The sequence below is a fragment of the Acipenser ruthenus genome, chromosome 27 (assembly GCF_902713425.1).
Source record: "Acipenser ruthenus chromosome 27, fAciRut3.2 maternal haplotype, whole genome shotgun sequence".
Lineage (NCBI taxonomy): Eukaryota > Metazoa > Chordata > Actinopteri > Acipenseriformes > Acipenseridae > Acipenser > Acipenser ruthenus.
Genome location: NC_081215.1, coordinates 17,274,064 through 17,301,798, shown reverse-complemented (window position 1 = coordinate 17,301,798; position 27,735 = coordinate 17,274,064). Strand labels below are relative to the sequence as shown.

Here is a 27,735-nt window from a genome sequence, read left to right as displayed (position 1 = left end):
TTCATAATGGAGGAACCCAAGATGTCGCTTTATTTTTGCTTCAAATTGCATTTTACAATGTACAAAGGTAAGCCAAAAAAAAAAAAAAGTTAAATGTTAGAGGAACAAACAATTCATGCGCTTTAAAACCTTTTTTATTATTATTATTAGAATTATTATTTTACATTTTTGAATTAGTCAAGATTGTGCTGCACCGAGAAGGTAACCACATGTGCAGGCTGGAGTATTTTGATACATTTAGTTAACATGGTGTTGTTCGCTATCTCCGTTTACTGCTGTTTGCATTCAGTAGGCTGGGTTGCTTCTTTCTGTGGAAAAATATAGGATAATTAGGAGAAAGGAGTAACGCAGAAATACAAATAAAATGCATGTCCTAACATTACCGATTCATAGGTTTAGCTAACATTGCATATTGCAGCACATGTTTTTTTCAAGGATATCTATATGAATGTTTTGATATGCTCTGTGCATTAGCAGGCTGATTTTCAATTATTTTGCTTGTGAGCTAATTTTGCACTGTTCCACTTTTTCTAGTTTTCTCCAAAATACAATTTTCAAAAGCCTTTATCTGAGCAATCACGCCTCCACTGGTGCCTTTGCACTGCATCGCAATGCACCTGTTGCAGAGGTACAATTTGAAAACTGAAAAGAAGAGCAAGAGAGTCCATGTAACCACTATTTTACAACTACTTTATGGTGGTGTAAAATGAGGAGCAAGCTATAAAACAGGATTATCATTGTAAATCAGTTTGGACTGTCCACAATGCCTTTCTATTCAATTGTCAAATCACAAACTGCACTTTTTAAATGCATGAATTTAATTTCACCATTTCCAAAATTAGCTACTACAGGATGTTAGAGGGAAGCTCAGATATTTTGTTAAAACATGGAAACTTAAAAATGATTCATAAGAGATCTGCAAATTATTGAACAAGCTTTTGTTCAGTATACCGAACATTTTTCATTTGCCCACGCTACCGTCAGCCAGACAGCCCTCAGGTACGGACGTTCAAAATACTGAATGTTCAATATTTCAGGATCCCAAATATTGGTATCATATTTTGCATATTTTTGTGGTCTCATGTAAAGCAAATAACGAAATTTCAATGTGAAACACATTCTCATAAACCTGGTCTCTGGACCTAGGAGGTTAAACCCCCCCCCCCCAAAAATAGCCTGTATGTAGCTTACAATATTTATACGGGTACTTTTTTAAAATAATACAAAAAAGACTGCATTTGGCTAACTATACATGTTACCTTAACATACTCTGTGTGGCAGAGCAAAGATAATTTAAAGGGGCATGTCCTCATTACCATAGGAATGAATACATGAATATTTAATTGTGGGCTCCAGAACAAAACCAGCAGGAATAAACTGAAAATAGTCAGTTTGCACGAGAGCAAGTGAGGGGCATATTGGCGTATTAAAAAAATGGAACAAAGCAAAATCTTTGAAAAAATCGACCTTTAAATTCCTAGTCAATCAGTATATTAGGAAAAAAGAGGTACAGTCTAAGAGGTAAAGGGCTGGAGCTAAAATACTAAACAAAAAAGGAAAGTGTATTCTCCCTTACCTAGAAATGTATGAATTGACACATGAATTATGCCTAAAACAGAGGAAGAAAAAAATATATATATACGTATATATTTTTTTTTGGACATCACTGGACATTCAACCAAAAACCTCAATAAAAATGAAGCTACCAACCATAATTCCACAATACAAAAAAAAAAAAATCTATGTAAACTAGTTCAAGAAAGAAAAAAAGTGTAACATATCAATCTCTATTATATTTATCTATCTATCTATCTACATATATACACACTCATTAAGGATGGGACGAATACAGCGGTTCCGAATAATTTTCCTTTAAGGTCTCACTGAACCGACACATTTCAATTGAAAGCCGGTTAAATTTTTAAATCACACAATTAGGTGCTGTGTGTATAATCTCCAAAGTGCTTTCAATTAAAAACAAATTGGTCGCTTTTTAACCTGTAGACAGATGAGTTGTGTGGCCAAAGCAGGTCCACATTATAAACACATAAGCATAACAATAGTGTGTAACGTGTATATATATATATATATATATATATATATATATATATATATATATGCTCAAAGAGCCAACATTTAACATACCTTTGTAAAGGGAAAATGTGTTTGAAAAACATTGGAGGTATGCATAGGCTTTTGATGCCATGGTACATTTACTTCTTTAAATCTCATGTCTTTGTGATGTCATTCGCTATATAGCCAACTATGTAACGATCTACTGTTCCTTTCTATTTAAACCTTCCGACATCATGGTATCTAGTCTATTTATCCATTTATTTTCTTTTATTTCATCTATACTGTACATTATCTAATTTGATTTTTTTCTAAAACCACAAACTTTAGGTCATCCATGGTGTGTCTGTTCCTTGTAAAGTAAACCATTGGTTCATTTACTTTTGTATTTCTTATTTGATAGGTGATTCTGTATTCTTTTATATAATGATGTACCTGTCTCTCCCACATATTTCATTAAGTTATGCAAAATACACCCTATACAAGGTTGCTATGCTTGCATGACTGATTTTTTTTTTTTTTTTTTTAAAAGACTGAATATTTATTTTCTTCATTTGAGATTTCAGTTTTATCTTTACCAATATATTTGCACACTTTATATGTGAATTACAGGTTTCAATGTCCATTAATGTATCTATGGTCCCTTTATGCTTACTAAAATGCCAGTCAAATCTGCATCCCTTCTAAAAGTGACGATTGGTGCTTTCGGAAATATTTCTACTTAAATGCGTCCAAACAATTTTTGAAATGTTGGTTTAATTGAGAATATGTAATTATTAATGGTACTCTCAATTTGTTCTTTATATCCTCTTGATTTATTTTTAATTCCTTTCTGTTTTTTCATCAGAACAGATTTTTATCCATATACCATCCTTTAGGAATTGCTCTTTTAGTAAGGATGTACAGATGACATGTAGGTACTGATGCATATCAGTAGGTTTCAAGTAAAAGACCTGTTTTAATATATATTAGTCATTTATAGGGTGATTAGAAAGTAAGTTTACCAGATAAACGCACCATATCATTGATGTGGTAAACTTGCTTTCTAATCACCCTGTATATAAAAACAGAGTGTTGTTTAACATATCTAAATAACCAATAGATATGCTACCATAACTTGAACCCACATATCAAAGTTAACCATGTCATAATTATAAGAATTGGCATCATGGTTATATACTTCCATGAGGTTCACCAGTGTTTATATTAAGCCATTCTTCCAAAGTATTAACTCAAATAAAAATGTAATAAATACATGAGTTTCTTTAACAACCCTCAATCTACCAGCCTATAAATTAACTAACTAGAAAAGCGGCAATTGCATTATTACATTTAAGGCACAAACCCCACTATTAAATAAGGCAGGGTGCTAATCCAAATGGAAGCTAGAATGACATGCATTAGGGAAAGCCTGGTGTTGCATTCAACATTTAATCCAACTGAAAGCTGACCTTAGGATCATACTCTTCATCTTCATCCACATCTTCCTATTTAAAAGAAAAAAAGAAAAATCAGACAAATGAGCAGGTACTAAACTGCATGTGCAAAAACAGTAAATGGTAGATACTAATTCACAATGCAAAGAAGCAAGAACCAGTGTAATATGGGCACCCAGTTTAGTGCCAGTTAAAATGCGAGCAGCAGAGTTCTGAATATATTGTAGCCTGCGAATAGCAGCCTTGGAGACACCTGCAAACAACGCATTGCAATAATAGAGCCAGGAAGAAACAAAGGCATAAACTAGCCTCTCTGCATCATGCACAGACAACACAGGGCGCAGATGAGCAATGTTACGAAGGTGAAAAAAGGACACCTTGGTGACATTGCGGATATGTGACTTGAAAGTAAGGCAAGGGTCAAAGACCACACCAAGATTCCTAACTACAGAACTAGATTTAACTTCAAGCCCATCGATCACTATGCTAAAAGAGTCAAAATTTAAGTTGTCAAGGATATATAGTGATTTGGGCCATATCTGAATAACTGAGCATTAACAAGACATCAAGAGGCATGCCATGAGTAAACCTCCTTTAATAACATTTAGGTTATTAAAAGCATCTGTCATGTGGGACTGGGTGGCAGATTGGACTTGTTATCTTTACAGAATACTGGCTGTAATATTGATTTAATTGTGCGGTCTTAAAGTCTTAAATATAAAGTCTGTATTCACTTTAGTTTCTTTTCACAAAACATGGTTGTATAGGTAGTAAGGCTCAATGCATAAACAGAATACTGAGATTGTGATGCTAATGCAGTACAAGCTAATCTATGAGTCCAATGTAGTTTCATGTATTTTTTACTGCAACATCTTTATATGGTTTCATGAAAAATGTTACCAACAAAGAAGCACTCTTGCAGGTTTAAATCCTTGCTAATTACCAGATTTTCTGTTTTTACATATTTAAAATTGCACATGCAGACCTGTCTTTTGTAAATAAGATGCAACATAAATTGAGGCCTGGTAAAACAACCTACCTCCTCCTCGCCTTCTTCGCCCTCCTCCTCTTCAAACTAAAAAAAAAAAAAAACACATTAAAAAAACACACACACACACACTCATACATTACACATATAAAAGACCCCATACTAATTTATTAAAGTAATGTATTACTGTTAAACACAGGAACACCTACATTATCGTCATCATCTTCTATGGCTTCTCCAGTGAAATATAACACTGCCCGAGGAATTATCCGTTCACGGAAAAAGTGTCCAACTTCAAAATCTTCTGCTAAACTGAATTCAGAATCTTCATCCTGGAAAACACATTATGATCCTGAGACAATTTGTGTTCTCATATTATACAGCACAATAAAGTAAACACTAGACCAGTACATTAAATTAGTTTAAATGCCTTTTTTGGAGTATTTTAACGGTTTTTGCTATTAATTTGTTAAAACGAGAATAATATAGATCTGTTACTCACCAATGCCTCTCCATCTCCAGAAACTAAAAATATAAAAAATAGATTAAATTAAATTGTTAATATTCTATTGCATGGTAAATACTGTGTGGGGGAAATTGATATTAATAGGAAAAGATTATTTATGCTTTCATTAAAACTCAGCATACAGCAGTTCTATAAACTTGTTTAGGTTTATTGCTCATTTGCTGAAAACAATAGTACTGATACACAGTTAAAACAATTCTATTGTGTGCCATAACAACCATTATAGAAATATCAATCCAACATCCTCTGGGCTCCAATGCAAAACTGCATAGTTTATATAAATGTCACTTAAACAATCTAATTCACATACGATTTCCCAGAGATAAGATCAGGCTCTACTGCATTCTTTTTGTCTATTAAAAAATTAATACATTTGACAGTCTTAAATGCAGCAATTACATTGAAGAAGGAGTTTGAAAGACATCAAAAAGACCAACACTAACACAAACTGTTCCACATTACAAGTAGTAAGTGCAAGGTCTCCCACCTCCTCCTTAATGTGCACCTAGAGTGTAGATATTTAAACTTCTGAAATTATATACTACGTTCATTTTTAAAACAAGTCAAATAAGATCTATATTTCTGTTATGTGAATTTGTGGCTTCAGATGTATGAAAATATTAGTTATTCGACTGAGATTCTTTAAAAAGTTGAGAGAAAATAAATACGTTTGCACATTTATATTTTAAGACAATCACAGCATGGTCATTTGCGTGTAAGTGTTTTTCTTGTACAGGTAAGATGATAAAATGCAAGATGAATGTGAAGCTATACATTTCATTTTCTGAACTATAGTAAACTACTACAGCTAGATTAAACCAACTAGCTGTTATGCAAAAAAACACAGTGTCAACACACTTCCAACTGCTAATTATAATAGTCCTTCATAAAAAGAAAGTACACTTTTGTAGAAGATTCCCACAGAAGTGACTTACTATTTAAAGTAGAAAAAAAAGAAAAAATGGAAGGGCCAAACCAGGAAGATTCTTTGTTCCCAAGACTGCAAACTCAGACTTCTTGTTACATAAGGAAGTGATTATCAGGCCGTACAGGAATGTTGGCACCAGCCCAGACAATAAGGACACGCCTAACTTCAAGTACTATAGAGATTATCTGTTTAATTACTCAAGGAATTTAAAGCTACCTTTTTCAGTTTGCGTCCTAAAGTATTTCTGTACCATCATAATTAGTAAGATGTGGGATGACATGTATATTATTAGTTAAGGTGTGCTTCTCTCCAGGGTTGGCCAATTTTTAGGTTAATTACCTAGATAATTGTAAATTAATTACCAATGAGTTCATTTAACTTCTTGATGATTTACTGCATTAACATGATCTCCAGTATTCAATTGTTGTCATTGCAAAACGTATCAGCGGCTCACTGAATACAACACGTTATCACAGCAGCTGCACTCTCCAAAAAGGCAGTTTGCAAAGTCACGTCACTGATTCAAATGCTGTACAGAAAAACTCAATTGCAAGAAGTCGATACCTGCGATCATAAAGCAGTTCTACAACGTTGATTGTGCTGCCATAGACACTTAAAAGGCAAATGCAAGCTTTGCAAAAATGGAAGATAAGCAAAGTTAATAAAAAAAGAAATGTCTTAATTGTTATCTTAATTGTGGTAGTATTCATTTAATGTCAGTAATAAGCACAACAAAAATAATTAATTGTTAATTTAACTGTGCACATTCATTTGCCTAACCCTGCTTCCCTCCCCGGCAATTTACCAAATCCCTTCCATTAAATAAAACATTACATTCCTGGTGGTGTTACAAGAATCTTTTAATCTTGAGCATGGTTATTACCAGTTGCCTTAAATAACAAAACAACTATGAATGTAGGAGGCTGTGTGGTCCAGTGGTTAAAGAAAAGGGCTTGTAACCAGGAGGTCCCCGGTTCAAATCCCACCTCAGCCACTGTGCTCTGTCTTTCGGGTGAGATGTAATTGTAAGTGACTCTGCAGCTGATACATAGTTCACGCACCCTAGTCTATGCGAGTCACCTTGGATAAAGGTGTCTGCTAAATAAACAAATAATAATAATAATAATAATAATAATAATACTCCTGCCCTCTATCAAAATTCAAATATCCTGACTTCCAGACCAGTCCTATCAAGCTGTTAATCACACTACTCTGGATCTCACACAATGTAATGCAAAACTAAAGGTTTGGTAACAAGTTCAGGCTTTTGTTTCCATCTACCCCCAATACATTTTTATTGTATTATAGCCTGATGATGTACACATAACAAATCAACACCCAACAACAGAGAAGCATATCACACAGCTTTTAAATACCAATCTAAGGACATCTGGTACGTGAATGACTGTAGCATAGACACATCACTAAAACATTAACCAAGGTCAAAAACATAGAATTATATGTTTAAATATTGATTGTGCTCAAGTCAAGAAAATTCAAATAGAGGATATGATTAAATATTGACAGATGCTAATGCGAGGACTCTCACATAAGACACCTGTTAACTGAAGCAAAAATGATAATACATACAGAATAAAGTTAGTGTGTTTAGACACTTAACTCAGAGCTGGCTTAGTGTTGATTAGAAAAAACATTCTTATCATTCGAGTCACCTGTTTACCCTTGAGCAGCGCTCTAAGCTGGTTCTGAGTCTGTGCGCACGCATAGCCGCTGACCTAAAGTGTGTGACCTTAGGACGGCAGATCTCCAGGGCAACCTCCCGATACACAGGAGACAAAGACACTGTGATTTCCTGAGATAACAAATTATTCCGTTTTTAAAAAAAATTATATTTAGATGGGCCAATCTTTTACCCCCGATTTTCTCCCCAATTTTGAATGTCCAATCCATTTTTTACCCTCACCGCAGTGATTCCCCACACATCTCAGGAGAACTGATGGTTCAACGAGCGTCCTCCGACCCCATGACCAAGCCAGCTTCCTCTTTTACACCCAGGAACTCAAGAGCAGACATGGACACTGGGGGGGCATTGCTCAACATGTGAATGGCACAACACTGGTGCCAATATCTATAAACCCTATATGGATAAATGCTGTTTTCCCGTTTTCTTTTTTTTCTACTGTATATGCCATAAACTGACTCAGCTACAGCTACTGTAAACTTACCAGTCTTCAGAAACCAACTTATAGGGCATGCTGCAGCCCCGTTCGGCAATAAAGGGTTACTATTTGAGTATTAGTGAAGTACTTTTGCACCTGTACAAAACACTTTAATGTAACTATAGATTATGCATGTCCAGAGTATTACAAAAGAACATTCTGTGAAATTAGTATAATTTAGTTCAGTCTAAACACAAAGTAGAACTGATTTTGAATGTATGCACATGTAACCTAGTATTGTTATAAAATCCCTACCTACCTTATGATTATTTACTTATCTGCAACAGACATTAAGACTGGCCTAATGTACCAACATTGGACCAAACTGGGCTACAGACATGCCATCAACCCATTGCCCATTTGGAAATTATTTTGCATTGGAATGGAACCCGCTGCTAGGAACGGTAACTTGCAACAGGTTACGAACAATGCAGGTAAAGAAAATACAAGACAATAAAAAAATTCAGAATTTAAACCTCATGTAGTAATTTTGAGTTGCATAAAAAGTGAAATATGAATGAAAGTGTACCGGTGCTGCCACCTACTGCTCTTGTGACAATAGTCACAAAAGAAACGCACCTGGAGTATGTACAGTACACACTTTCATTCACGGGTCTCTCTCACTCACATTAAATAATTTGTTTTGTAAATGGCCTCACCAACAAGTATTCTGTAAAAAGTTACATGTCCCTTTTTGCAAGAGTCAGCCTCAATTGGCAAGACAGCCAATTTGACAGACCAGGGATGGAAGCAAAACTCGTAATCTATTGCAGGTTCACCCATTCCAGGCTGCACTACGAGCTTGATTAACCACAATGTACAGGTAAACTAGCTTAGGGGAGTCTAATTAAACTCATAGAAAAATCACTGCTTTGCAATGAGTGTATTATAGTCAAACAATAAGAAATTAAATAATCATAAAAAATGTAACTGATAATCAGCTTCCTTAGATATTATTTATTTATTTTTTAAAATCTCAGTCTCTTCGATCAAAGCACTGGGCTGAAGTACCAAATTCAGCAAGATTGCAATATTTGAAATTGCAGTGGAGATCGGCAGAGTTGGATCTTAATTACATTGCAGTAATTGCAGACAACAGTGTATTATAATACAGTGAGCAGTTTTGTTCAGGTTGACCGATATGACAGCCTCCCTGATCATCTGGGAGAATATGGAGAAGCTAAACTAACGCTGAGAAGAGACACAGGCAGCGTGTTTGTAGGAATAAAAAATATAGGTGCAGGGGTCGATCATTGTACTAGGGAAACTGATTTCAAGCATCAACTTTAATTACTCACAAAACTGTTTGAGTAGTTTTCATATGTAAGCAATAACTCACGACAGGGTGTGCAGTAAGACGTATCGTATTGCACTTCTGGGTGGTTAAAATATGTCTTGCCACGAGTTATTGTTTTCAGATGGAAACTACTCAGTTTTGTGAGTAAATTGACTGTATAGCTCCACCTTGTGGAAAAATGTCAGTTTCAGTCAGATATTCTTGAAACAGTACTTTCTCCATTATTAGGGCATTCTTTTTTTTATTACTTGGGAGAGTAGTCATAGTTGATATGCATGTTTGTGAAAAGGTGTCTTCTTGTGGTTGATAGTTCAGTTGTCAGCATCAGGGTTTGCCACCATATTACAGCCTTACTTATTTGTGTTAAATTGCCATTTATCAGTACATGCACAGTATCAATATCATTTTGAAGAATTAAAGTTTAGAATATTTTTGAATTTGAAGCTTCAAAAAGTAAGAATAATCATCAGAAATTTTGCGTAAAAGTTAGATTTTCCATAATAACACACTGAAATGAATACCTATTGCAGATAAGTGTGGTTTTCTTCACTAGTTCTATCCCAGACTTGTTTTTCATCAATTTAATAACAATTAATAAATCAATATGTATATTTCAAATACAAAAGTTCACATATACAGTCATTTAATAAATTACACTTACATACTACTGTAAAATATAATTTATAAGATCTTCTACAATTGACATGGTCTGGTTCTTATTCTGTAGTAAATTCATTGCTTGAATCCTCAATTTAACTGAGTAAAATATCCACAAAAGTTAGATATTGTTTTACACAAAACTATTTTACAGTTTTTCAGCCATTTTGACTCACCTGCTGTCACTCAGCCATCCCACAATGCAACACTCAGTGCCAGGAGGTTGTAAGTGTGCTAGTTACACCCTCCTGGCACTAAGTTTACCTAGATTTTGCAGTTGTGTCTATTACTTTCTCACTTTATTCAATGCAGTTTGTGATTTCAGTTAGGTCCTTGTGACACTAGATCTCATCAAGAGCTGTAATTTGATATATAATATGCCATTTTGACAAAAATGTCACTTACGCCCCCGCCCCCTCTGGTTACATATGCATATGCTACTTACCTTTGATAGGGTTGAAGAAGTTGAAGAAAGAGTCACTGGGTACTTGTTTCGTGATTGTCCTCATTGTGCCACGGCCCTTGTGCTTCTGCTTCTTTTTGATTGTTTTTACGGTCACGTTTTTGCCTTTCTTCCAGTCAATTAAACACCTGGTTTAAAAAAGGATAAAATAATGAACTTCTTTAAAAGTAACATTAAATCACAAACCGAGGCAGTTATAAGTGCATAGTGTTTTGGTCTACAACATCCTGAAATCAAAAGTCACATGAACACAATATGGCAGCCATTAGTGAAGGTTATGTTTACATTTCCCCCACAACCTACTGCAGATCTAGACTGTGTCATGTGCATATTTGAAAAGAGAAAGGTCTTTGACAACAGTAATATTTAATATCACCTGATGGATACTATGTCAGCTTCTTTCTAAACACATCTTTAGTACTCAATACTCAATAATTTGATTTAATTTTGCACTGCAATGGAAAGCGCTGATAGGAGGGGCAACTCTTTCCATGCTGCAAAAGAGAAAATTCATAAGGAATCCTAAAAGAAGCCAAATGTCCACTCACCCTTCACAGTCAACAATTTCAGGCCCTTCAAAAGAGAAAGGGTCTGCCTGATCTGGTTCTGACTTCATCTTGTAGACTTTTGTTAGGACAGCATTGTTGAAGAAATCATTGGGCTCAAAGAGGAACTCTAACGTGAAACTCTGTTAGACAACAAGCAAGAACAAGGTCTTTTGTTTATCTTCATTAATATTACAAAGCTTAAAAAGAACAGTGTCTGTTCTGGTTAACTTGTAATGAATATGTTATTGTGTTCCCAAAGATAGAACAGAAATACTCCAAACAAAAGCAGTTTCCTGTTTCAGTGGGGTTAATTTAGCACTGGAATGGAACCCAATGCCAGAAAGCAGACTGATCACAGGTTACGAACAGTGCAAAGTAAACATCTTAAACTAAAACAAGTAGACAAGATTGTTACAACCAGTGCAAACGGCACCAAAAGCCAATTTAAATAAAGTTCCTCAAACAATTTAAACTGGGAGAGAAAATACTAACCAGTGGTTGTCCAGGATCAGAAAACTTAACTTTGATGTCCTGTAAGTGATTCAGGATTGGCTCGTCATGCTCCTTGATTAAGGGGAGATGAAAAGTAAATTAAGCCAGAGTATGGTCCCAAAACAAATTTTTTACCAGCATGCAAGAATCTTATTTCAGAAATCTTCTGCATTCTGAATGGGTCAATTTTTACAATGTTCACATTGCTATAATGTAGTAGCAACAATCAATTTCTTGGAAATTGAAAATGCTTTGCTTTAATTATATCCTTGTAAAATAACCTAAACAGCTTATGTATCAAAGTACAGAACAGACAAACTGCACCAGCAGCCAGCCACTTGTTCTAGATGAGTTAATGTAGCACTGGAATGGAACCCACAATCAGAAAAGAGGCTGATCACAGGTTACGAACAGTGCAAGATTGTTGTGTATGTCAATTTAGGTTGCTAGTAGTTCAAGAAATGATTAAAATGAAAACAAGGAGGTTCATTTTTTTAACCATTAAATTAAACTTTTGTTTGATTAGTCAAGCCAAGGTTAATAAAATCAACCTCTGGTTTGCCTGAATCTCAAGAACATTAGTTGCTGCAGTTTCCGTAGTATAACACACTCATTTACATTTTACTGAGGCTCATCGAGGGGTGTGTGGAATGCATCGAAACATGACTTGTTCTCTAGGACTTGTTTTTCAAATTTGAATGCGTTACAGACATGGGAGCACACGTCGGGAGCATAGTTTCGTGCCGGGGTGTATGTTGCACAACACCACCGAGATGACAGCAGGAGAAGACGCCACTAAAACTTTAATATTGAAATATACAGGTTTCCTAAACAGCGTGTGATAGCTGCTTATTATGGAGCAGTGTTTAATCAATGAGACCTTATAAGAATTTCTGCAACCAAGGCCATGGAATAAACAAATGTATTTTTGTGCGATGTTTTATTTTTGCTAATAATACCATATTATTTACAACTGATGTCCTGTGCATTATAGTAGTAACATTAGTAAGGTGTGGTTTACAGTATTTAAGATTGATATAAGACATGCTACATTAAAATGCATCAGCTAAAATATATTTCACAGAACCGGGATAGAATGTGTTCATTTATCAAAAAAAAAAAAAGAAAAAAGAATTATAAGCAATATATTTTCTTTATTCATTTAAAGACCAAAACAATAGCTTATTCTTCACATTTACTGTCATAAATTCAATGCATTTAGTTCCAAAGATATCTATATAACACTTGAATGTAATAGTACAGCTTTAAAAGGGCTGCCAGTTTGCCAAATAGGTACAAAGACAACCGATTCTCTCTTGTATTTCTCTGCAAAGGCAATACCTCTCTTATAAAATCAATTCAAATCCGGACCAAATTCAAAATTAAGGCTAGGATATGCTGTGCTTAAGTATTGTAGGTGATATTTTGCCTGGATACAGTTGTAAGGGTTAAAAGAAGCATCCTTCAATTTGTTGCAAACAGAAAAAAGAAAACAAGTTATCAAGTGTTGGTTCTTACATGTACCAAGTCGCTTAGAATGTCTACGTTCCGGAATATTGTGATCCAGAACCCTGGGATTCCTTTAAGGTCTTCCTCTGGTACTGCATCTTCTTTATTTTCCACTACTGTTGCTTTCTTTTTCATATCTTCCTGGGATAGAAAGAGCAGAATGCTGGGATAAATGGTTTTGTTTTTTTAAGCAGGTATTTATTCAAAAGTTGCTCACTTCCAGTATTGGTCATAAACTGTGTGTTCTACTAATAATTGTGGGTAGGAGGCCCTAACCGTGCACAGAAAATGTATATGTACTAAACCAAACATGTCTAAAATGAACTATTTAACTAAAGACACTTAGCATCTTGGATAGTATTGAACAATACAAAAAGTTACAATGTTCCCAGCGACAAAACAGAGGCAAGCAAACAAAAAGACAACCCAATGTTTCAGTGGGTTGATGTAGCACTGGAATGGAAGCCAATGTCAGAAAGTAGACTGATCACAGGTTACAAACAGCACAAACGATCTTTTTGTTCGCATGAGGGTTTTGGGGGTAATTTAGCCACTGTGAGTGTGTAATCAGAATGTTATAATGAAAGCAACATACATCCCTGCCATCATGAAAACATAAAACTACCATGGCTGACTAACATGTAAAAATACACTCAATAACTAAAGGATGTCCTAAATTATTTAATCGCAATTGAAGAAGTGATTTTATTTTATTTATATACACACACACAGTAGAGTGTCAATTATCCAAACTAACTGGGACCGATACTAGTTTGCATAATCAATTTGTATTGATAATCAAACAGATATTAATAACAATTACTGTACCTTTAATAATGTATAGAATAAGGTTAACACACACAAGTACTTGGTATTCAAGTACCTACTGATGACGATATTTAACTAGTAATCTATTCTATTACATTAAGCATAAAAATTACAAAGCTTTATAAATCATTAAATTAATGCAATTCAGTAAAACTAACACCTACAGTTAAGGTAATGAAATACTGTAATTAAATGTCCCATATACCAAACTTTGAAAATAATACAATTTAGCACAACTTTAAACTTAAATTCAGTTAAATGTTTCTATACTTTTATACTTGCTGTTCAGGCACTGTAATAACATGCAATTGAAATTAATAAATTAAGTTCTTAGCTGCTCAATACCAGACATGATCTCCAGCCGATTTTTCTTCTGTTACTGACGAAACAGAAGAAAAATCAACAATTTAAAGCCCGGTATGCCAACGTGTAAATAAAATAAGAATGCAGTCATGGACAGATGAGATCCTGTTAAAACTTCTGGCCTGTACAAAAATAGCGCTGTTTAAAACAGCGCTATTTTTGTAAAGGCCAGCGCTGTTTCCTTACCTTATCAACATCTGAATTTAAATATTTTTTTCTGTTTGTCACCATCACACAGCAAAAGGATTGTTAAGTAGGCAGAGTAAAAACAGATACTCTTGAGTACAGCTTTTTTTATGACATTTAAATCAAGAAACTGCATTTGTTCAAATACAGGCAAATTAACAAAAAAATAACTGAAAACAATGCTTTCTTCTATGCAGTATTCATAAAACAAACACATTCCAGTTAATTGTAGAACTGAAGGTATATAATGAATGTCTCCTCTGGGTCAATCAGTAAAAGACGTTCTTTTCATTTCTCTCTGCCATGTTACGCCGAATAGCTGCAGACAGTGGTTGTTATTAAAGCGAATTTCAAATCTCGTGGCTTTAATTTTAGCGGCAGGGGTTGGTTGCCTAGTTACTAAGTGCAGCAGAGTAGAACACATAACGAACCATATGGGGTTCCTGGGATGCAACCACTAAATACACAACACGTAATTCATCACGCGAGTACAGGTGCGCTCGGTTCGGTTGATTAGACCCTATGGCTGATCAAAGATCGGCTAAATGACTACACACACTAATATATATATATATATATATATATTCCTAACCGGAATTTGCAAGTATTAGGGCTGAGGAATGTACACTTCATTTTGGTGACGGGGGGCTGTGAGAGGAGGCCATCTTGATGAAGGCCTCAAGTGTATAATTAATTGTTTGATTCAGAATTGCTGTGATTAATTATGGGTCTTTTAAAAGCAGTACATGGCTGTACACAGAGGGTGTGTAGAAGTGTGAAGAGAGAGAATAAAAGAAAAAGAAAGCACAAGTTGAAATGCAGAAACTAAAACTTGGGTTATACTTACAGCTAATTCATCCTCCTCTTCTCCTTCACTATGCCACTCACACTCTTCATCTGTAGGCTCAATACTACCGGTAACTACTTCTCGTCTCTGTGAAACAAACAGAATGGTCATCAAATAAATAAGCAAAAAGGCTGTGCTGATTTTGCTTTATATTTGCTACCTGCATGCTTTCTGGCAGTGAAACATTTTCTCCATGGTGTTAAAATAGAAATCTTCAAACAATAAGTAGCACTTTGTTTTTAAAAAAAAGTAATATCTTTTGCATGCACAAAATGTTCCCAATGTTGAAAGCAGCCAAAAAGCAGATGGCCATTAGTTCTTGTGGGATTAATGTAGCAATGGAATGGAACCCAAAGTCAGAAAAGTGTCTGTCAGAAGGTTACGAACAGTGCACAGTTTGTTAAAATTAGCTATATTGGATCAAATACAGCCCTTGATAATTTAAACTAGAATAGCATTGGAACAGCATCTATTTTATCCCCCTTTAGCTTGCTGATAATCAGAGGGGTTGGACACAACACATTTTAAATAATTTGCTCCACAAGACATCTACCCTCACCTACTCATGTCTGGATTCACAAAAAGGGGGATTTATACATATGTGGAAAATAAATTCCACCATACATTCTTACTAGGTAAGACGATCAGCAATATCACTGAATGTGGATACAAGCAGGGCAACAGAATAGTGGTTCACATGCTTAGTTGCCCACAATAGGCACCTGAGGATTTGATTGGGACTCAGACTTTCTTCTAGCTATATTTTTTTTTGAAGGCGACAGTCAAGAGCACCAGCAACAGCTGCCACTACCGCCGCCTGCGCCCCTCTCTCCCTGCTCCAGTTATCTGTCCTTAAAACTTAACATGCTTCGTTATGCTGAAATATACAACTTTCATTAACAAAGTGGTTGCCCACAATTTACCACTTACCTTGTCTTTTGATTTAAGCTATACTTAGTATTTTAGTGAGGATACATTTTGAATTGTAATAACCGACAAGGTATTGCCACTTTTTTAAATGTTTTTATCATAAGTCAGGACTTGCTCTCTGAGTGTACATCACACTTAACTCAAAACAAAACACTGCTTATGCACCTTGAGGGACACTGCGGCACTGTAAATATGTAAGCAAGCAAACACACACAAACAGCATAGAAGAGGTCTAGGCTTTAAGTCCTACCTTGTCAAACAGTGGCTGGTACATGGCTGCATATTTCCTTTCAAGTTCATGGACTTCCTCATAAAATTTGGCTTCTATGTGTGCACATTTTACCTGCAGCTGCTTTAAGGCGTTAACTCGTCTCTTGACCTGTATTGGTAAACTGTAAGGAACACAAACAGACAAGGACATGTTAAATGCTACACAAGCGTGAAATGATACGCTCATGGTAAAAACCTGGTAAGCAGCACAAGAAATCAATACCGGACTTAATCATTTTCTTCACATTGTAATAATCTATTACAGTATGAAATAAATCTATTTTCATATAAGGGTTATGTAAAATAAGAACACATGACAATTATGTACAATAAATTATATATAAATAATGCCAATGGGTTATAAAGAAATGCCTATGCCAGTGTTGACGGTCATACAGTAAATGAGTTAGGGTTGCAGTGAAACACCAGTTATACCGTTATATTGCAATACAGAAATTGTTATCATTTGTCAAATCAATTACAGCTATTACAGGATAATGGAACATTAATACAACTGTTCCTTTCTTTAAAATTATCCCGATAACACCAGGATATCATCATTTTCTGTTCAGCTTGTACCGTGATGTGAAAAATCTTATATCGCTGCAACCCTAAAATGAGTGCTAACAAATGCTTTAAAATATATATTTTTAACCTCTTATTAGCTTTTTATTGACATTACTGCCCCACTTTTATTCTGCTGGAAATATTTTTTTCTTCTTCACTTAACCCTTTGCGGTCCTATGTCGGACCTGGTCCGACATTGCAATTATTCCTATCCGGTCCAATGTCAGACCCTGTCCGACATAAAAAAAAAGGGTTTCTAGTCGGTTTTTTTTCCGGAAAAAGCAGAGAAAACCATTCAATGGCCGAGTGGGAGCGACAGGAGCCGAGACAAGCCGAAAAAAAGAAAAAAGGGCGTATCTCATGATTAGTCATTCTTGCCCCTGGCATCAGATAGGGGCGGCCATAAGGAAACAAGCTGGCTGATACTGCATCAGCGCTCAGAGAATATCACAGACATTTGCAAAGCTTTTTTTCAGATGTTATAGTAATAAAATAATGACTTGGATCGTATTATTGAGGCGTTTGGTGATAAAACGAGTGATCAGGAGATGAAGGATCGGTATGTACGACTATTATTATTATTATTTATTTTTTAGCATATGTGAAAGCTATAGCGAACAAAAGGGTGGGGCGGGGCTGGAGATGCCTAGTGAGTGCTTTGTTGATATGCAGGGCCTTTTAAACCCGTTTAACTGTGGATAAAAAATCCTTTTAAACAGCGTGTCAAATTAACTGCGCGTGTGAAAATAAATTGGACCCGACGCGCCTGGCACGCACTTAATAAATGGACTGCAAAGGGTTAATTCAAATGCAATGCTATAGATGAACTGGTACATCCTGGTACATTTGCTGTAGGTCACATGGTCACAATTGGTCCAAGACCATTGAACTTCAACACATTAAGTGTTTAGGTACCAGGAAGCAGCAGCAACATTACATATATAGCGTTATCTTTGAAATATCTGCATATTCCAAATGTAAGTAATAAGTACAAACACAAACACAGGAGAATTTGTTTTAAAAGCTTTAAGAGCTTGTTTTAAAACTTGGTGTTCTTTTAAAGTTTTATCATTTGCCTGCACAACATGTTCCCAACTTTGGAAATAGCCAAACTAATCAGATGACCATTCATTCTAGTGGGATTAATGTAGCACTGGAATGGAACCCAGTCAGAAAATGGACTGTTAGGTTACGAACAGTGCACAATGTTTGTTAGAATATATTATCAAATTAGCTACACTAGAAACTAGGGCAGCAGTGTGGAGTAGTGGTTAGGGCTTTTGACCGGAGGGTTGTGGGTTCAACCCCCAGTGGGGGACACTGCTGCTGTACCCTTGAGCAAGGTACTTTACCTAGATTGCTCCAGTAAAAACCTAACTGTATAAATGGGTAATTGTATGTAAAAATAATGTGATATCTTGTAACAATTGTAAGTTGCCCTGGATAAGGGCATCTGCTAAGAAATAAATAATAGTAATAATAGAAAATAATACAGCACTTGCTCAATTAAATTGGAATAGGGTTGGAACGACTCGCTTTTAAGCAGAAGGGATGGACACAGCGCATTAAAAAAAATCTCAGCAACTTCAAATAGTATATCCATCCCAGAGACTGTGTAACATTCTTAATGTTGGGATCACAAAGGTACACCTAAAACATTTCTTCTAGTTGGTGATCTAACATTAAAACGTGTATAACAATTACTAAAAATATCAAATAAATAACGAACACGGCCAAACTTTAGTCCAAGGCTCGGTAATGGTATTTGCTTAATGGGGAAATGCTGGATTCTATGGCGAGGATGTTGGATTCTAGGCGAGCTAGAATGAGTTAACAAACTTAATTTCTTACCTATCCATGATGGTGGACGGAGTATGTGATGCACTTTCAAGTCGCTCCTGAAGAGCGGCCATGGCCTGTGGATTCTGCATGACCTGATCCGCTGCAGAAAGGGTTTTGGGGGGGAGAAACCTTTGTATATTAAAACAATGGTACTTTTCTCTTAAACACATTTTATGTAATACACAGCGCTCCAGATGAGCTGCGTTCTGGCTGTTTTATGTCGTGAAAAATTATGAATTACGTATGATATTTAAATGTTATGCTTAAGGAATACGCACAGCAATTTTGCTGCACAGCTTGAGTTTGTATGTTATCAAGCCTCTTGCACTTCATTGGTTCCCAGCATCTCAATTGTGAATATACTGCAAGCAGTAGCTAGAGAATGGATCACACAAATGCCAGGACAGCTAATTGTAGCCTGCCTGGGATTTGCCAAAAACAGGTGACCAATAAGTACAGGTTTTCAATACTTTCTTTTTTTAAGTTAATTTATATCCATTTATATTGCAATGGTAAACATATTCAGGATTTCTCAGCACCGTCTTAGTCCCCACTCCCGAGTGTTCTGAAAAAAATGACACGAATTCCAATTTGCCACTGTAAAAAAATGATGCAGCCAAAAAAACCTGGCCCAGGAGGTGCATATCACTGAAAAACACTTAGTCCTTAAAGGTTTAAATTGTAGAGTAAATTACTCAATGACCCAAACCTTATCTGGAGAGCTGGTAATACATGTTGTAGCAATGTATAAAAGTAACATCTACTGAAGGGCTTTTAAATCATGGGTGTAATGATTGGTTACAAACATTTGAAAAATGTTAATAAATCTGAAGTTTAAGAAATTAAACAGAATCCAACACTTGTGCATATTATTAAAAGCTGAGGACTACGATTCTGGTTGCAGCATAACAAAATATTTTCATAAATGCAACCTGCCATGCACTCTTATTCACTAGGCTTATATAGGTTTCAAACAAACACGTTACAGCAATCGTTTATTTTCATTTTAAAACATGACATCTGTAACTGCATTAGATTAAAGAAAGTTCTCGTTTTTCTTGGCTTGCCTTCCAGGAAATGGGGAATATTTTACTGCAGTCTGAGATTTTTAAAACATGTGTTTCTTTCAAAATTGCACATCTGAGACCCATAAAGTGAATGGATGTGCATGGTGGGGAAAATACATGGAATATTGTGTTAGCTACAATCACTTTAAGACACAAAGTGGAGGTTTATTTTTTCCTGACATGGAGTAACAAGCCATACAGGTCAATGGAAGTACGATTTCTGTAAAATTGGCCAACAAGTACAGCCAGTCCAGTTTCATGCCCTTTAAATACTAATATTTGGGTTTTTGAATACAAAATATAATACCGGCACTTTAGGGTAGCTTTATATATATAAAACAATTATTAAACAGTATATAGCTAATCTAAAAGTTACATCATAGCCAACAGATACAAGCCATTTAATATACACCATTTGATACTAAGACTTTTCAGAGGGCTTTATCACATCTATATCACAGTCAACCAGATTACACAAGTTTATACAGTAGCTCATACAAGAAACAAAATACTTAAGATCAGTGGCTTTAAATGGACCTTACCTTTGCCAATCTTGTCACCGTCCATAGTAAAAGGCTTTGGCCCACTTCACTGGAATCAAACACAGGCTTCACATTAGACACACAGTAACACAGAAACTGAGTGCTTCTTTAAATCTCAAGCCTTGACTTGTTATGGCTTAGTTCTCTAAAAATACACAAAAACATTACACAAACAGTATTAACCTGAAACTTTCAGACACCATACAGAACAATACAAACTGACTTCACAATCAGTATTACTCCAACTAATCAGAACCAGACCTTTGCACTGATCACAGCTGGTATCAAAGCCAATTTATAATTCATTATTTTATTTAACAAGGAGAGAGACACACAACTGATAATATTTGAAAATGCTCTTAGCCATGTTAGCAACAGTATAATGTAGGTGGGGAGCACTGTTTTAGCAATCTTTGAATGCTAGTTTGAGCTTTGTTCTTCATTTAAATATTTTGTAGGCTTTGACAAATGATTACTTACTTTGCTGCCCAGTAGGTGTCAGTAGAAAATGTTCACATGGCAATTGCATGTTGTTTCACAAATTAAAACTTGGAAGTGGGTGGGTTTCAAAATAACTTTGACTCAACTTCTTACAATCATACTATTTAAAATCATGTAGATTAAAACATATGTGAATATTTTTTTCAAAGTTGACTGATACTGTGTAGGGCAGGAGATTTTAAAAAATAACTTCCGACTCACTTTTATAACAACCTATTTATACAAGTAACCTACAGTAGTCATACTAAATAACACTGTTCTGCATACATGCATTTAGATAAATGTGTTAAATTATGAAGCTCTTGGTGAAATGATCATGTTTGGGAGGCCCGTTTGCTGGAATGACATGTGCTAGAACTGCATTAGTGAGATTAGGCAAACAGGCATGGGAAATGTTCGATTTTTTTATGCTGCTATCCAATTTCATTTTGGTCACATTTAGTCTGAATATCTACAAGCTTTACAACCTTTTTATTTTTGTTATTTCTGGGATGGGCGGGTTGGAATGCCAAATACAAGGTAACCAAACCACACCATAAATGCTGTGCTGGAAAGAATAATACTCAGTGACTCCCTTTATGCAACACAATGTTGACATGCAAGAAATACAAAAATGTATAAACATTTCTTAAAGCTACTGTAAAAATATTAACCCCTTTTTAAAGTTTTCACTTACATTTTTTTTATCATACATTAAACACAATGCTCTAGTACAAACAAGTCATATTTACATTAATCTAAACAGTGAGGTTAAATGGGTGTCTACCACTGCACAATACAATCTTCACAACATTGTTACTGCTAGTTAGAATAGATGAATAGCTATAATGTAAGAGTTTTGTCATTTAACTAAACCCCAGAAAAATGACTGCTAGGAATAAAGAATGAAAAACAAATAGTTTGCTTTTAAAATTAACTGTATAGCTTCACAGTATGGAAAAAAAAGTCTCAAAACCAACAATCATTACAATTTGTTCTCCTTTTAAATGAAAACTATTATTTAATATTCAATTTTTACTTCAAAATAAAAAGTACACTGTACAAGACTTTATAATACTTTCCTGTATCATTATGTACATTGTCCTCGATCAAATGTAACCAATACCCGATTATTTTCACAGTCCCAATAACAATTGTTCAATGTTACAAACATTACATTTTTATTTTTGATATAAACGAAGTATTCTGTTATTTTATCCATTGCATATTTTGGCTTACATATATGTAAGTGTAGCGAATTACTGACATAAAAAACTGACAACTGTTCGCGTTCAATAACCGCATAGCTAACTTTTAAATGACATAGAAACTCAAATCGGCCTGTTTTTAAACACGTTACCCCAATGTAAACAAATTAAGCACCTTGTTAAGACTATACCGTACGTCTTCACAGCTCAATTAAATGGTATCTAAATGCGAAGAAAATCAAATGACTTGTATCTGTTCATAAAGTTTCTCTCTGTGTGACACTGGCAGGCGCGCCTGCTTCTTCACTCTAGTCTAGCTCAGTTAAAATCCCAACACGTGTCTGAATCGGATATTATCCAACAACACCACCACGACATTCCCCGTCACGAAAACAAAATACACTTCTTAATTCACACTCTCAGATGGAAAAAAAATGAACTGTATATTTTTAAGTTACGTTTTCCCTTTTATTTATTTTGCTGTTTTCTTTTCTTTTCTTTTTTACCTCAGGGCCCCTTTCCTTCCTCTCTCAGGCTTGTAGCCGCAGCGAAAGTGTTCCGCACCTCGAACTAACCCCGCCTCCCATTGGCCTGAGCACAAACACGGCCGCTATAGTGCAGTACAGAGATCCCCAGTAAGTCCGCACGCCATTGGCTCCTCAGAGGATGGGGGCGGTCGAACGACAGCCGTGGTGGTCTGTCAGAAGCGAGCGTTCCGACAACGACATTTACAATGTTGCAATGTTTTTGTATTATTAATATCAACATAAACGATACACAAGTTCATCATTTTATTGAACACAAGAGTATTTAGAAGTAGCCAGAGGAGAAAGAAAAATAAATATGCCTATTACACAACTGAGACACAACAATAATGATGTATGCACAGAGTAATTACAGACAGCAGGGTGTTGAAATATTGTTGCACGATGATGTTATTCAGTTTTGCTCGGCACAAGGCCATAGGCATTTATATCTCTTTCTTTATAAAACTGCTTTATACAGTATTTAACCCCTATGTATTTTCAACCCCTTATTTTTATTTTATTTTAGTGGTGTATATTTGTTTTATTTCTTTAGTCTTTACAAAATGCCCAAAATTGTTTTGTTTATGTTGTTTTTTTTTTTTTTTTTTTTTTTTTTTTTTTTACAGTATATAGCTTTTTTATATATATTGCAGTACATGGGATGATAAGTGATGCTTTTCATATGTGATGATATATTTAGCAATGCAGTATGACATATTTATTGTTTGTTTTACAGCACTAATCACAAGTTTGCCAATGTGTCCTATGTGTTATATAACTACAGTGCTTTGGACGCTTGAAATATTGGATTTTAAATTATATGGCATGCTATGTCAGTTTTCAAAGTAGAATTATGTAGATTTTATAAGGGTGTTATGGAGGCTGCGTTGTGCTCAATTCAAATAATGCGTTAGCATATATAAAAGGAGCTTTCCACCGAAATAATGTGCAGTATAAAATGTCTTATGTCAATATGTTATACATCAACTGTATTAAATAAATGTGTTTATGTGTGGGCAGTCCTTAAAATTGTTTAACGAAGTATAGACTAGTAAGTATAATGAAGGAAAGCAAACATGATCCTGCAGCTACAAGTGTCTAAAACACCCCCAAACCATCACACAGAGCTGCGTGAGAGGGAGACTATAATGGGTGTGGTAGTTCTGCTCCAGCCTAGAAGAGAAGCTAAGAAGAGACACAATCTTCAATTCAGTCGGTCAGTTCTCAGGGTGTTGGCTACAAACTCACTGTTCTCACAGCACAAACCTATAACCTTGCTCTCTTCTGTGTATTTCTTTTAGCTCTGCCAGTTCAGGAATACACCAAAGCTTTGAAGAAATAAGGTGTTAGGTTATTTCTCTTTGTTGGGTGCCATTGTGGATCAAACTGTACAGTGGTATGCAATTCAATGTGGGCATGTGATTTCAGTTCAGAGGCTTCCTGTAGATCCAAAATGGAACCCACAAAAATCCATGCTCATATTACCTCCTTCTCGGCCTTGTCTGCAACAAGTATCACTGTCCCTCAGTTCCGTCAATAACTAGGCATAGTAAACCAAGCTTAATACAAGCGTGGCAAAAAGCTAGACTGAGCAAAACTGCTGGTCCTAGGCAGTACACCGACCCTGGATGCACTCGCATCACCTCAAACTCAACCTCTCTAAATCTGACCTCCTTTTCTTTCCCTCCTCCTCCCCCTGCTCTGATCTCTCTATCTCTGTTCCTCTGGAATCTACCACACTCTCTCCCTCTTCTTCAGCTAAGAACCTTGGAGTCACCCTGGACCCCTGCCTTTCTTATTCCCAGCACATCTCCACTCTGGCACGCACTTGCCGATTCTTCCTGAGCAACATCCGAAGAATCCGACCCTTCCTGACCAACTATGCTACTCAGCTCCTGGTCCAGGCCCTGGTACTCTCCCGCCTAGACTACTGCAACTCCCTCCTGGCTGGTCTCCCTGCATCCGCCACCCATCCGCTCCAGCTCATCCAGAACTCTGCTGCCTGCCTGGTGTTCTCTCTGCTTCGCTTCGCCCACGCTACTCCACTACTCCGCTCTCTCCACTGGCTCCCGATCACCGCTCGCATCCAGTTCAAGACTCTTGTACTAGCCTACAGATGCCTTGACCAGACTGCACCCAGCTACCTCCAGACCCTCATCTCTCCCTACACCCCCACTCGACCTCTCCGCTCCGCCTGCACTAGAAGACTAGCTCTACCTCCGCTACGCTCCCCTGCCTCCAGAGCCCGCTCCTTCTCCACCCTTGCTCCGCAGTGGTGGAATGACCTTCCTACAGATGTCAGGACTGCCCAGTCCCTGACCACATTCCGGCGCCTCCTTAAGACTCACCTCTTCAAACAGTACCTGTAGAACTCCCCTGTTTGTATCCTGGGACACTATCACCCTTCATGTAAATGTGCTTTATTTTGCTCTTATCTGCCCCCTATTTTACTGCATTTAATCCTGTACTTCAGAATACTGTAATCTGCCAAGTGTTTAACCTGTAGTACTTTGTATTTAATCACATTCTGATGTAACTATCACTATTTAATCATATCCTGATGTAACTATCACTATTATCTGCTGTATTATTGAATTTTGGTTTGTCACACTTGTACTTTGCTTGAACAAAAGTTATTGTATTTCTTGCTCTTATTGTATTACTTGTATTGTAACACTTGAAATGTATTTGCTTACGATTGTAAGTCGCCCTGGATAAGGGCGTCTGCTAAGAAATAAATAATAATAAATAATAATAATAAAAACAGGTCACAAGTTCATATCCTGGATAGGAAAACTCCTAAACATAGTCAGTCTCCAATAACCTTGGCATGTGTGCTTGTGCGTCTGGTGGGAAGGGATAACTTGCATTGCCACTGATATATTTGGACAGCTGATGTCAAATATCCTTTGTCACTGACCTGTCAGGAACAGATACAGGGTGCTGACTTTGGCCAAGCCCTTCCTCCCCCAGTCTATAGCCTACCCATTCAGACATTATACAACAGCAGGCTTTAGCAACAAAATACACCAAATAATACATTGCATGATATATATACATATAAAGAGCCAACTTCCCAATGTTGCGGTATGTTTAACATTCCTTTGTCAAGGGAAAGCGTGTTCAAAAACAAACATTGAAGGTATTTATAGGCTTTTGATGCCATGGTAACTACATATTTATTTTTAAATCTCATGTCTTTGTGATGTCATTCACCATATAGCTAACAATGTAAAGATCTACTGTTCCTTTCTATTTAAACCTTCAGGCATCATGGTATCTAGTCTATCCATTTATTGTCTTTTATTCTTCTATACTGTACATTATCAAATTACATTGGTTCTGTATTCTTTTATATAATGATGTACCTGTCTCACCTACATAATTAATTTTATTTACCTTTTATGCAAAATATACCATATACAAGGTTGCTATCCTTGCATGATGAATCTTTTAACACTGAATATTTATTTTCTTTATTTGCGATTTCACTTTTATCTTTACAAATATATTTGCACACTTTACATGTGCTTTAACCGATTTCAATGTCCCTTAATGTATCTATGATCCCTTTATGTTTAATGTGGACTAAAATGTCAGCTAAATTTGCATCCCTTCTAAAAGCTACGACTGGTGTTTTTTTTCTGAATTATGAAGTATACATTAATGCTTCCAAACAATTTTTGAAATGTTGGGTAGTAATTTAGAATATGTAATTATTAATGATACTCGCTTAACCCTCTCTTCCCTTTTCTTTCAATCAAGTAGTTCATTCCTATTGAGTTTGTCAACTTTTCTTAATTCTCTCTCGGTATTTTTTTCTTTATATACTCTTTTCTTAATTATTTTTAATTCCTTTCTCTGTGTAAAGATCTGTTTTAATAGATCCTTGATCAAGTTTAACCAAGGTGTCTTAAGAATTCAATTTCAGATTTTGTCCACCTAAAATCCACCTAAATTTTAGGGTGGCTATAATTTGCTAATTTATGAAATTTGAGATTTTTTCCATGTGTCCATATGCCAAATATGTCATCCACATATCTTATGTATTGTAATGGTTTCTTGTCTAGTTTACTCAGTTATATTTCCTATCATTTGGCCTTATACTACATGCTTGCAAAATGCATAGCTCATTTTGAGTTTATTGATGTGCCATCATTCTGTTTGTAACTTCTATTTCCAAATGTAAAATAACTATTTTCTAAAATTATCTTGATCATATTTAATATTTAATACAGTACTATGAATTTTCTACATGGTCCTGTGCAAATGTAGCTGTTTGTAAATTACGTCTTAACACACATTTGCTGTTGGTTCAATTTATTTTGGGGCTCTCCCAGGGAAGAAAAATGTGAATAAAACCAATCACCTTTGTTCAAATAGCTCACGCATCAATGCCATTTCCATGAAGCAGCACAAAAATGTGCACTATCCTTGCAGACAAAAGTGGAAGTGTTGAAAGAGATGAATAATGCACCAACCTTACAAGAAAAAGAAACGGTTGCTGCAGATTTCAACATTTCCACAAACACTTTGTCAACCATTCTAAAAAACTGGGGTACAATAATCCAGGCCTATATAGCAAGCTGTGGATGCAAGTCACCAGCGTTTCCGATTTGCTCATTACTTGAGGTTAAGGACACTTTGTTTTTGTGGTCAGAATGGGACTTCAAGTGCAGTTCATTTCCAATGTAGGCTATACTTTTTAAAAGATCACTTACAACTCTATTTTCAATAAAATGCACAGTACATTTACATTTATAATACTTGTCATTGTTCTGTGATTCACATTTAATTTAAATGTTACTGTAACTTCAATAAAAACTTACAGTATGTATTTGCCTAAGACTTCTGGTACTAAGAATTACTGACAATACGATTTTATTTGCTGGCTTCTTGAACATCATATTAACCTAACTGGTTTGGGACAACTTCTAATACACTACTACTTTATGAATATATTTTATATGAATACACATAA

General features: G+C 35.7%; 1 protein-coding gene, 3 non-coding genes and 1 pseudogene across 6 annotated transcripts; all 5 read right to left on the bottom strand.

Moving 5' to 3' along the window:
* Positions 1–116: 116 nt before the first annotated feature.
* On the bottom strand, positions 117–22,870 carry LOC117432298 (nucleosome assembly protein 1-like 4). Of its 3 annotated transcripts, none has more exons than XM_034054001.2 (14): positions 22,734–22,870; positions 20,540–20,588; positions 18,940–19,030; positions 16,502–16,643; positions 15,322–15,408; positions 13,107–13,238; positions 11,589–11,660; positions 11,097–11,236; positions 10,531–10,676; positions 5,000–5,022; positions 4,707–4,829; positions 4,549–4,584; positions 3,525–3,560; positions 117–308 (listed from the first exon to the last, which is right to left on the bottom strand). In XM_034054001.2, exons 2-14 carry the CDS (start codon positions 20,562–20,564, stop codon positions 270–272), a joined length of 1,092 nt encoding a protein of 363 aa, XP_033909892.1. In that variant the 5' UTR covers positions 20,565–20,588; positions 22,734–22,870; the 3' UTR covers positions 117–269. The 3 variants fall into 3 exon arrangements, with proteins under 3 accessions (XP_033909892.1, XP_058858670.1, XP_058858671.1); XM_059002687.1 differs by lacking the exon at positions 22,734–22,870 and adding an exon at positions 22,403–22,654; XM_059002688.1 differs by lacking the exon at positions 117–308 and adding an exon at positions 1,577–1,609.
* LOC117432476 (small nucleolar RNA SNORA54) lies at positions 8,434–8,565 on the bottom strand. Its single transcript, XR_004548791.1, has one exon. It is a non-coding gene; the product is annotated as a small nucleolar RNA SNORA54 (small nucleolar RNA).
* LOC117432473 (small nucleolar RNA SNORA54) lies at positions 11,342–11,470 on the bottom strand. The gene has a single exon (XR_004548789.1). It is a non-coding gene; the product is annotated as a small nucleolar RNA SNORA54 (small nucleolar RNA).
* On the bottom strand, positions 11,879–12,007 carry LOC117432474 (small nucleolar RNA SNORA54). The gene has a single exon (XR_004548790.1). It is a non-coding gene; the product is annotated as a small nucleolar RNA SNORA54 (small nucleolar RNA).
* Positions 18,172–18,292, bottom strand: LOC117432475 (small nucleolar RNA SNORA54; annotated as a pseudogene).
* Positions 22,871–27,735: the final 4,865 nt, after the last annotated feature.

Excerpts from the sequence above, each read along its gene's own strand:
- LOC117432298 (XM_034054001.2), bottom strand. The coding sequence starts at position 20,564 with ATGGACGGTGACAAGATTGGCAAAG. Across the intron at positions 11,237-11,588 it reads CTGATCCTGGACAACCACTG|AGTTTCACGTTAGAGTTCCT; the intron begins GTTAGTATTTTC and ends GTTGTCTAACAG. Across the intron at positions 5,023-10,530 it reads CTTCTTCAACCCTATCAAAG|TTTCTGGAGATGGAGAGGCA; the intron begins GTAAGTAGCATA and ends TTATATTTTTAG.